This window comes from Amia ocellicauda, chromosome 12 (genome assembly GCF_036373705.1).
Source record: "Amia ocellicauda isolate fAmiCal2 chromosome 12, fAmiCal2.hap1, whole genome shotgun sequence".
NCBI lineage: Eukaryota > Metazoa > Chordata > Actinopteri > Amiiformes > Amiidae > Amia > Amia ocellicauda.
Window position 1 is genome coordinate 22,787,377 of NC_089861.1, and position 11,945 is coordinate 22,799,321.

An 11,945-nucleotide genomic window follows, 5' to 3' on the forward strand; every position below is an offset into this window, starting at 1 on the left:
GATGAGGCAGTGGAAGGGGCTGGGTAATACCACTGGACAGCCCCGGTATCTCAAACCCAATAGAGAGGCAATCCTTGCATTTTCTAAATGAGGATTTTTATGATTTATAACATTGTATTGTGCATTAACCAAAATAATTGTACTGTTATGTTGTACTCAGAAATATGAAACTGATTGGCCATATTGATTTCACCTTTCCTCACAATTTGCCTCTCTGTTGGGTTGGCAATACAGTAGGGCTTGTTCCCAGAGGTTAGCATGTGGCACCATTCTCCTATTATGTCGGGAATTTAGGTACATTTTGACCCAATGCAATTTCTACTAAAGGTAAATCAAATTATTAAATTGGGTACTGCAGCTTATATGATTTCCAGAACAAAATTTGGGTAAAACGTCTCCCTCAGAGGTGGGGTCAATGATCTTGCCTGCTAGTATGGACTCAGATGAGAATCTGCTCTGCCATTGATTTTTTGCAGTCGTCCGTGATAAAAAAAAATAATAATAAAAAAAAAAAAAAAAAATATATATATATATATATATATATATATATATACACACAGAGGTTTTAACAATTGAAAAACGGATAACATGCCACAGGTTAACAACCAGTCCATTCAAATCCTAAGAGAGATCAGGATAAATGAAGAGGAGGTTGTAAAGGGACTAGCAGAATTAAAAACAAACAAATCACCTGGGCCAAATGGTATATTTCCAACACTACTTAAAGAAATTATTTATAGGCTGATAACTCAAATATTCCAAATGACACTTAGAACAGGGGATGTGCCAACTGACTGGAAGACAGCAAATGTCAGACCAATCCACAAGACAGGGGACAAAAATTACAGACCAATCAGTCTCACCTGCATCACCTGTAAAATGTGGGAAAAAATTTGACTGAAGATAGAGGAGCATCTTAATGAAAACCATATTATTGGAGATATTCAACATGGGTTTAGATGAGGCATATCATGTCTTACTAATTTATTAGAATTTTATGAACATGCAACTGCAGCTGTAGATCATGTGAAAGCATTTGATATGATATGCTTAGATTTCCAGAAAGCTATTGATACGGTTCCACACCAAAGACTGATCCTCAAATTGGAAGCTGTAGGCATTCAGGGTAATGTAAGTAGAAGGATTATGAACTGGTTGATGTCTATTAAACAGAGGGTGTCGATTAGAGGAGTTGCTTCTAACTGGAGTGGATTCTTAGTGGAGTTCCACAGGGATCAGTACTAGGGCCATTGCTTTTTCGAATCTATATTAACGATCTGGACTCTGGGATAGTTGGCAAACTTGTCAAATTTGCAGATGACACCAAAGTAGGTGGCTCAGCAGATACAATCCTTGACTACGCCGTGAAGGACTGAAATCCTGCAGCGCCCGCAAGGTCCCCCTGCTCAAGAAAGCACATGTTCAGGCCCGTCTGAAGTTTGCTAGTGAACATCTGAATGATTCAGAAGAGAACTATGTGAAAGTGTTGTGGTCAGATGAGACCAAAATCAAGCTTTTTGGCATGAACTCAACTCGCCGTGTTTGGAGGAGGAGGAATGACCCCAAGAACACCATCCCCACCGTCAAACATGGAGGTGGAAACATTATGCCTTGGGGGTGTTTTTCTGCTAAGGGGACAGGACAACTGCACCGCATCAAAGGGACGATGGACAGGGCCATGTACCATCAAATCTTGGGTGAGAACCTCCTTCCCTCAGTCAGGGCATTGAAAATAGGTCGTGGATGGGTATTCCAGCATGACAATGACCCAAAACACACAGCCAAGGCAACAAAGGAGTGGCTCAAGAAGAAGCACATTAAGGTCCTGGAGTGGCCTAGCCAGTCTCCAGACCTTAATCCCATAGAAAATCTGTGGAGGGAGCTGAAGGTTCAAGTTGCCAAACGACAGCCTCGAAACCTTAATGACTTGGAGAGGATCTGCAAAGAGGAGCGGGACAAAATCCCTCCTGAGATGTGAGCAAACCTGGTGGCCAACTACAAGAAACGTCTGACCTCTGTAATTGCCAACAAGGGTTTTGCCACCAAGTACTAAGTCGAAGGGGTCAAATACTTATTTCCCTCATTAACATGCAAATCAATTTATAACTTTTTTGAAATGCGTTTTTCTGGATTCTTTTGAATTTAATCTGTCTCTCACTGTTAAAATACACCTACCATTAAAATTATAGACTGATCATTTCTTTGTCAGTGGGCAAACATACAAAATCAACAGGGGATCAAATACTTTTTTCCCTCACTGTACATTGTGTTTACATGTGTATGTCTTTGTAATGCTGCATTTGCTTTTTATCTCCGTCTCCAAGGCAATGAGGAGGCACAAAAGCAGTTGCAGCAGGTGCTGGAGAACTGGGACCAGCAGAGCGAGGCAGAGCAAGTGAAGACACTGTCCGACCTCTGCCAGGAAATGTGCTTATACTACATAGGCAAGTGGATCTCACTGGAAAGGGAAAGAGAAAGAAAGGCAATGAAAGATCAAGAGTGTAGAAAAGTCCCTCTAGAGCAGTGGTTTCTGAAATTTTGGCTGGTGCCCTATATACATTTGGGTTACAGCTCACACCCCCATGTCTCACACTCATTTATATTACCATTTTTGTAATACACAGTATTGAATCAGAGTCTTTCGCCTTCATTAACTAGATTATAAAAACAAGCTGCTCTTTCTTTCTCCTGTTATTAAGATACACAGCTAACTTTGATCCCTTTTCTTTAATTTCTATGTTTCATAGGGGAAATCTACCAGGAGATGATATGGTGTTGCTCAATGACTGACTCCCCCCTTAATAAAACAGGGAACAGGGTATGGCTTCCTGTTGTGAAGAAGCAGAGAGAGGAGTATAGTTTGAGTTATCGAGACTTTATGAGCATTAACTTTATTAGGAGAACGAATCATGGACTGAAATGTTATCTGTGTAGGTTATGAATTTGTGCAACTGTGCTTAGTTTAGGCTCGAGACGCACTAATTTCACAACACAGTTCCATGAAGTAGCCACCCCACTTACAACAAAAACGATAAATTGCATATATGTTTGTTCTACTTTGGTGCTGGTTTGTGCCATTGAATGAAACATTTGTGCTGCTTTGGCTTTGAAGATATTACGATTTATTTATTTTCAGCGAGTGACGTCACTATAAATCATCAATACATTTAATAATAGATTAAACATAATAGATTAAACATTGATTTAATCAGCACAAACCAGCACAAACGAAGCACAAATGAAAGAGAGGTATTTGGTTTGATTCTGTGTCGGGGTTGAGTGACAGTCACTTTTGCAGAATAAATAAATGTTAATATCTTCAAAACCAAAGCAGCACAATGGCATGTCAACGGCACAAGTGAATGTTATGCAATTTATCGTATTTACTGTAAGTGGGAGGGCAACTTCAAGGAGCTTTGCAATATCCTTGCCTACATGTTCCTCTGTAATGGAGAGGGGAGAGTCACAGGAAGGCCCTGTGCTGGAGACAATGGAGCTGCTAGTCTTCCACCCAACTGGGTGTGGAGTCACAGCCGTCATCTGACACTTAAGAGGAACCCGCGACACTTCTGGAAACTCAGCCAGAGGAAGAAATTATAGCTCTGTCAGAGCTAGAGTGGGAGAAAGAGTGGCCAGCAGCACCAGAGACAGAGGCACTCATAGAGCAAGACTGGATGGAGCAGTTAATCCTCCCAGTGAATTATGACAAACTGTCAGGAACTGTCCGTTGGACGGGCTAGAGTGGGAGGATGAAGCATTCCTCCACATGCTTGAAAGGGAGGACCTGGAAGATACTTAGACAGGACCAGGCCTATGTGATTACAGTGGGAGGGGGTTCTGCCACATCCCCAACCTCCACCCCTGTGTGGCTGTCCTCCAGTGCCCCTGGCACAGCTAGCACAGCCTGGGGGGCTGTGTGACGCCACACTAGGTGGTCCTGGGCCGCCCTGCACCTCTCCAGACCCCAGGTGAGGGAGGATACTGGTGGAACTGCTGACTAGCTGTTCCCATCATGACTGGCTCCCTGCCCCTATAAAACAGGAAGCAATCTGCGAGCATAGGAGGAGGGTGTGTTAGAGTGGAAAAAGCCAGTGGTAGTCGAGGCAAGGTCTCTGAATGTCGAGTGGAATTTGTTAAAGAGTGGAAAACAATCTTTAACTTGTTGTTTGGCTTTAGGCATTTCATTGAAAGTCATGACGATCATCTTTGAATGGACCTGGGGAACCAAGTTCAACTTTCTGCACAAGCACCCTAACCCAGGTGAATATGTACTGAACTGCAGCGCTGTACTATTAAAGGCAACCAAGGACAAGACCATTGCAATGTAGCAGAATACAATGAAATCCTGTAACACTGTCCTGTAATTGTGGCTCCAAAGTCCAAGCATGAGAAAGGCAGCTATAGCAACAGATCAATGTGAATTGTGACAGAGACAGAGCTTGGCCATATAACTTAATGCAGTCAACATAAATAACACAAATTAATATATCTGAAGCTACACTAGAAATATGGAGTCATATGACAGTAGGCTAGAATACAATAATGTATAATGACTCACAGAACAGTCTAATACAGTGTAGTATGTAACAATATAATATAATACATCTCTGAGCAACACACCATTCCCTACAGCACCAACCCTTCACTCCCTCTCTAGAGAATGATCTCCCCAGTGACCTGGTCCAGGATGAGAAGATTTACCTGATCTATTAACTGTGGCTACCCGCTGGTCCTGAGGCCAGAGAGACAAGTACAGCTCATCCTGTTCTTCGACTTCAGCGCTGGAGACCCATTCCTGGTAAATATGCTGACTTTGTGTAGTGCTTTACAGTTGTGCACTACACTGTTATTTAGTAACAGTTTCAGACTGTCATGGTTGTTTGCAAGGGAACACACTTCACTTTGCTTTAACAGGGACTGGCCTTTAATTCAGTAACCGCCCTTACACCACTATTACAAGAGCAATGGACTGTTCACTGAGACCTAAGCTGGCCTGGTAGGGTTGGGTGTTTCTCCACTCCAAGACGCGCGCTGAGGTAAATGATGTCTTGCACTCTGAATGTCGAGAGTTGCGTGCCTGATGCTGAAAGATAGGCAGGTTTTTGACAACATGACAACAATGGAAGATCTTTAGAGTATGGTGACTCTAGTCATTTTGTATTATAATTTTTTTACTAAATGAAAGTGAAAACCAACTGGTCTGGCTACCAATCTGTAAATAGTGAAGCTGCAAAGACATAAATTAAACATTCTCTATTGCGACAAAAACAACATTTGAAAGGCTCCAATTATTTAATTGAATTTCTAATTGGTAGGCTATAGTATGGTTTAGGTAGTCAGTGAACCCTGGTACATTCATAGTTCAAAACATCCCCAGTTATCCAATAGATGTCACCATCACCCTTCTCTCCCAGTCACCTCTCCCAGCTCCCTTCATTCAATCTACATTCCTGAAACCCATGTGAACTTCTGCAATCACCTACTGCTCCCATTTGCCCTGCACCTCCCAAACTGGTTTTCTGTTCCACTTTTAAAATCTTCACTAACTCCCAGCATTTGTAAAGTTTTGTCAGTGTATTCTACATCTCTGAGCAGTCTACCCATGCCTAGCTATTGCCTTAAGAACATAAGAAAGTTTACAAACGAGGAGGCCACTTGACGCATCATGCTCGTTTGATGTCCATTAATAACTGAGTGATCCAAGGATCCTATCCTGTCTATTTTTAAATGTTCCCAAATTTTCAGCTTCAACCACATTACAGGGGAGTTTGTTCAGATTGTGACAACTCTCTGTGTGAATGAAGTGTTTCCTGTTTTCCATCTTGAATGCCTCCCCCGTTACTTCATCTAGTTCTATTCCTCCCATAGTGTAATTACAGTGGACATGTTTGATACCTACATGTAACAAATGCAGGTTCCTTGATTCTTTGACCTCTTGCTTGACTTCCTGACCACGACCTTGATCCTACCCCTGGTTGCCTGATCGCCCGACCCTTGCCTGTGACCATGACCATGTCTTTGCCTTGTCCTTTAATAAGGGAACTCTTCCCTCAATGTAGAAACATCTGTCAGGTCCCCTGTGCTACCTTCTCTCTCCACTGGATTTTCCCTAATGACTCGTACTTGACCAGGGTCTTCAATGCTTCCTTCTCCAGGGAGCTGGGACAAAATGTCTGCATTCTGATTCCAATTCTCCCACCATTTTCTGCAGCAGACGGCACTTCCAAGGCTGCAACTTTAACCCATAATCATCAAGCATCCTCTCAAACTCGTACAGCCCATTTGGAGTCGCACAGGCTGTCATCTCCCTATCCCTAGGATCTACTGCCACCTGCCAGTACCCACTGGCCAAATCAAGGGTCGAATACCACTCAGCCCCGGTCAAGCTGGTAAGAGACTCCTCAATGCGCAGAAGGGGATAAGCATCTTTGGGGGTGACCGAATTCAAGAGTCAATAGTCTACACAGAAACGAAGCGACCCGCCTTTCTTTTTAACTACTCTCCGAGATGACACCCTGATGACTACCTCCCATACTTAGTGTATCATTGCAGGGTCAAGGCTGGACAGCCGGGCCAGCGGACGTCACTGAGGCACATCTGTGGGCTAAGTACAAAGATTAAATAGTTTAACAGGAACCTTACCCTGGCGAACCCATGCCACCGTCTGCGCTACTTGCCACTCCTGCGTGTCGTCCAATGCCTCGATTGTTGGGTTACAATCTTTTCTATTGGAAGTAATCTCATTAAAATCCAGATTACGACATGTATTCAGAGTATAATCGCTGTATACAAAGACAGGGTTGCATGCTTTTTGTAGACTTCTGTAATTTCCCACTACATCTCTTAAAAATACAGGGTGAAAGCATTACACATCAGGGTTCCCACGGTCATGGAAAAACCTGGAAAGTCAGGAAAAAAAAAACATTGGCCTGGAAAGTCATTGAAAAGTCAGGGAAAAAGGTCAAACATGTTTTGAACCTGGAAAAGTCAGGGGAAAAAAACATTCATTTCCAAAAACAAAACTCAAAATATGAATTCTAGGAAATGAAAGCATTAAATATGCGGGTCATCAATTAGTTTAATTTCTTGGAGATTTGTTTCTACAAAAATGTTTTTGCAGGAGTGCTTATCATATTTGTTTCTAACTATAAAATTGATTTTATAACTCTGAGATGATGAGGGTTGAAATCCACATTTCTGTGTTAATTTGACATGGAATGACCCACTTACTGTACTTTTGAAGTAGTTTGGTAAGGGTGAGACATTTAGTATTGGCATCAGTTCAGTAACATGCACCTTACATAGAACTGTTTGAGTAGACCTTCAGTAATGGCAGCAATGCATCTGTGTACGAATACGATTATGCACATTATTAATGTTATTTTTGAGCATTGACTGAATGTCAAACAGGAACATATCTTGCAATATAGAAAATATTTAGATTGAATTCACACTAATTTGTATGTGTAATGTGAGTTTATACATATAAGTAGTTGTGGATTTCTGCTTGTTTGTGATTGGACCTGTCCCACTTCATTTTTTTGTTTGGCTATAAAGCTGATTGAAGTTAATTGTAAAGAAACACTGTGTGCGAATCCCACTATTGACAAACATGCATGGAAATAAACATTGATTGGTGAATTAACAGTCTGTGTCCCGCCCTCCATCTTTCACTCTTTCTCTTACTCCCATCTCTCTCTCTCTCTCTTTCTCACTCTCTCTCTGGTCCTGCAGACAGTCCATCAAGCAGCAGAGTACTGTCAGCAGAACAACATCCCCTTCCCAGACATCCCAGTGGTGAGTGAGGAGGAGAAGGCCTGTCCATCTGACTGTTACATCTACAGCGGGGTGGACATGCCCACTGTGATGCACTTCCCTCTCTTCAACAAGGCCAACTGTGGAGGTCAGTCAACATTTCTTATACCGGGACATGTTTACTGATGATTTCTTCTTCCCTAGGTTAAATGACTTAGTACAATGTTTAAGAAACCACACAGATTGGGAATGCTGAAGGCATTAAACAAGGCCCGGTTTCACCACCTTCCACTTGCTACAGACTTGTATTGTACCTTCATATTGGGTGAATACTGTGCGTCTTGAAATATTTGGATATGTCCGGATTAATTCTAATGTCTCACATTGAGCTACTGTTGAAAAGGGGTTTCATGGGACTCAGAATGAAATGTAATTTGAGGCCGCGGGTGGGGCCAGTGTTTAGTTTGGTCCAGGTCCCAGTCTCGCAAAAGAAATGGTAACAGATTGTCATTTGTGCAAGTTACTGGACATTTTTAAAAAAGGAAAAGCATTAGAATGTATTTGTTGGTGGCTTAAGGGCACCTTGACGTATTCTTTGAACAGAGGAAGAGACTGCAACAGAAATACTGCATTCATAAAATGCTTACATGCTTAATTCAGAAGTGTGTGCAGAAGGCTTCAAGCTTGTAACAAGATGGTCACAATCCCAGAAACGTGACTTGATCAAGGTACTTTACCAAGGTTATTCCAGTAAAATAACAGCCTCAAATATTTCAACAGCAAAATGAGTTACCTCTATTTCCAGGAAGTGCTGTAACCTTGTGGTATAGTTGAGACAGAGTAGGGCTCTTGTAGTATACTCCACTCAGTATTACATCAAGCATCACGGGATGAACCTACTGTGGTAAACTGATCTTTTATTGATCACTAATTTACTTGTACAGCTCGGGCAGGCGCTCACTATAAACTAAGGGCAGAACAATAGAACTGCCGGGACATGACTTCCCCTGACTCATGACTCCTTATATTGGAGCTGCTCAGGGATCATGTTGCAATTACTGCACTTAATAAAAAACTTAACTAAACCCAAGGGGCTAACTATCAATATTCTACATCCCTTCTCCTTAGATAACACTAATCATGTTCTTAACATTTACTGACATTAAATTAGAGACTACACTACAGTTCCAGTCATTGTGGGGCTCTGCATACTCTTTGTGAGTGACACAATTCTGATACTGGAGTTCATGTGGATGCTGGCTCTGGGTCCACTGAAACCCTCTCTGTGGGGCACTCCAACTGCATGGGATTAGGGCTGTAGTGATCTTTCAAAGATACTTGTTCATCCTCTGGGCCCTCAGATGGTTGAACTTCCTCCACCTGGCACTTCCTTAGGTGGTCTAGATGATGGTGAATCAATCTGCGAGTTTCACTTGGAATGAGACTGGACCCATTGTCTCCAGTATAATACCTTGCAGCTACTTTTCATCTGCTCCAAACATTCGTGCTTAAACAGCATCTTCTACTGTCAATACGCAAGCTTTGGCTGTTTGATCATGCTGCCACTTCTGTCAAGCTGGTGCAGCCCTTACCCGTCCTTCCACTGCTGTTCTCGGCAAATCCAAACAAGATCATGGTCTTCATCCCATCAGTAACTCTACTGGCGATGAGGTGATTGAGATGTGATTCGGTAATGGAACAAAAATCTAGCCAACTTGGTTTCGATTGTGCCAGTCCTCATTTCCTTAATTCCCTGCTTTACTGTCTTTACCGCTCTTTCAGCTAGCCCATTTGATGTAGCATGGTAGGGTGATGTCCTAATGTGCTTAATGCCATTTTTCTTACAGAACTCCTGAAACTCTTCACTAGTGAACACTGTTTTATCAGTCACTAGCATCTCTGGCAACCCATTTGTCAACCTCCGCTGGTTTATGGTAGCTTGAGAAGTAGTGGAAGACATGGCATAAACATTTATCCACTTGGAGTGGCCATCAGTGAGAACCAGGAATATCTTCCCCATAAATGCACCAGCAAAATTCACATGTAGTTGGGCTCACAGTCTGTAAGGCCACTCCCATGGATGTAGTGAAGCTGGTGCATGACATGTACTCTGGCAAATGGTGTATCCTCTCACCTTCTTTTCCAAAGCTTGATCCATGCAAAGCCACCACACTAAGCTTCTAGCTAGGCTCTTCATACAGCAGATACCTGGGTGGGCTTCATAAAGTTCAGGGACAACTTTCTCCTGGAGTTGTGGTGGCACAAGGACTTGGTTTCCATCCTGTATCCTGATATACCAGAACATGTTGCACTTAATATAAAATGTAACTAAACCCAATGGGCTAACTATCAATATTCTACAGTTTTGTAATTGAGAGTTGTAGAACCGTCTCTGAAATAAGTGGAGAGTCGCGGAGACAAAGCAAACAGAACTTTAATCGAGCCGCTCGGAAGCTCCACTGTCATAAATAATTACTTCAGTGAGGCTTAATGTTTACAGACATGAGTACAACTTTATAGGAAAAATGACGTAACATCTTATGGCCGTTCATCCAATCAGAAGATACAGGTCCGGGTCCGTTTTACGATCTGTACTCCCATGAAGAGGTGATGGATACAAAAAGCAGATGTCCGTCTTTGATGTTTACTAGGAAGATGCGATCCCACGGTCGTCATTTACCTAGTGTCAATCGCTCTTTAACAGAAACAATTCCTCCCTATCTGGAGAAACGATAAAGTCATAAACAAATTCACAGCAGACATCTGTAGGCTATTTCGGCACTGTGTAATCTTTCATTACTGACAGGAGATTCTAAAAAAATCGACCTTGTTGACCCTTTACTTGTCCTGCTAAATCTAATCTGGTACCAATGCTAGTACCAATACAAAACATTATATAATTTTCACAAAACACTTTCTTCAACTTCCTGTACAGAGTCTTCAAGAATGTACTAATTCATGTTTCACAATTTAACCATCTATACAAATCCAGTGAAAAATAATGGTGTTTGACAGTTTGCTTATCTAGCAATCTGTCTTGTACTTTAAATAGAAAATGTGTCCTGACCACTTTCTGTTTATTATGCTCCTCTCTCAGATGCAGAAGAGATTAAGGAAATGTGGAACCTTTACAGTACAGCTAGAAGATCCTACAGCAAGAAGGAGATACAAGATCTCTTAGAATTTTCCAAGAGCAACGTCCGCAGAAATGGAGACCAGGTCATCGCCGAGATGCAGAAGGCTGTGGAGGCCGTACTGAAGAAGCAGCAGGAATAAAACACAAACCACACACATATATATATACACACAGTGTCGAGTTTTGAAATTCCCAGGGGGGTTGATTTACTAAGCCAAAACCCCTACAACCTCTGTCAGAGAAAATAATTATCAAGAGCAGAGTGGCTGATGGTGCGGGAGGGGGAGGATTTATTTTATTTTCTTCCTTGAATGAATACGTAACTAATCAAAATTCCAGGGGGGGCTGAGCCCTACTACTTTATGTTCGGGTGAGGCTGAAGCCCTTGAGCCCACACGTAGTCGGTGCGTATGTATATGTATATAAATATACATACATACATACATACATACATACATACATACATACATACACTACCGGACAAAACCTTTAGAACACCTCCATTGTTCCAGTTTTTATTGAAATGTAAGCAGTTTGATGTCTCAATGTAGTCTGAATGTAATGCATAGAACAAATAAACAATTGGAGATAAAAAATAAATCATGGAATAGTTTTGTTTAACAAAATTTAACCCCTTAAGCTGACGAACCCCTCTGGTACCCTTGAAAGGGCACAAAAACCATGTGCTTCTCTTTAATCCCATGTGTTTGGTAGCCCATGAAAGCTGAGACTCTCACACACATGGTTCTCGGTTCTGCTCCATTAGAGCAGTTCACCTCCCAGGCCTGTCCAACACGGTGATGGACCTCCTCTCACAGGGAGGCCCCCCGGTTTCGGAATGGTGTCTCCACCTGCTTGTGATACAATAACTGTGGAGCTGGTTCAGCAGTGCAGAAGTGGATTTCTTTGCCTGGGAAGAGTTCAACCACTGCCCACTATGGTTCTCCATCCAAGACCACTTATAGTGCTTTTTCACTGACAAGGAGCCGGTGCTGGAGCCAGAGCCAGTGCTCGGCCTGGGAACCAGCTGAATATTTTGCAAACCGGACTGCTT

General features: G+C 42.3%; 1 protein-coding gene across 1 annotated transcript; it reads left to right on the forward strand.

Annotated features, from left to right (window-relative positions):
- The first annotated feature begins 4,692 nt into the window (after positions 1-4,692).
- Positions 4,693-11,491, forward strand: LOC136764109 (cytosolic phospholipase A2 gamma-like). Its single transcript, XM_066717930.1, has 3 exons — positions 4,693-4,798; positions 7,735-7,903; positions 10,853-11,491. Exons 2-3 carry the CDS (start codon positions 7,855-7,857, stop codon positions 11,029-11,031), a joined length of 228 nt encoding a protein of 75 aa, XP_066574027.1. The 5' UTR covers positions 4,693-4,798; positions 7,735-7,854; the 3' UTR covers positions 11,032-11,491.
- The last annotated feature ends 454 nt before the right edge of the window (positions 11,492-11,945 follow it).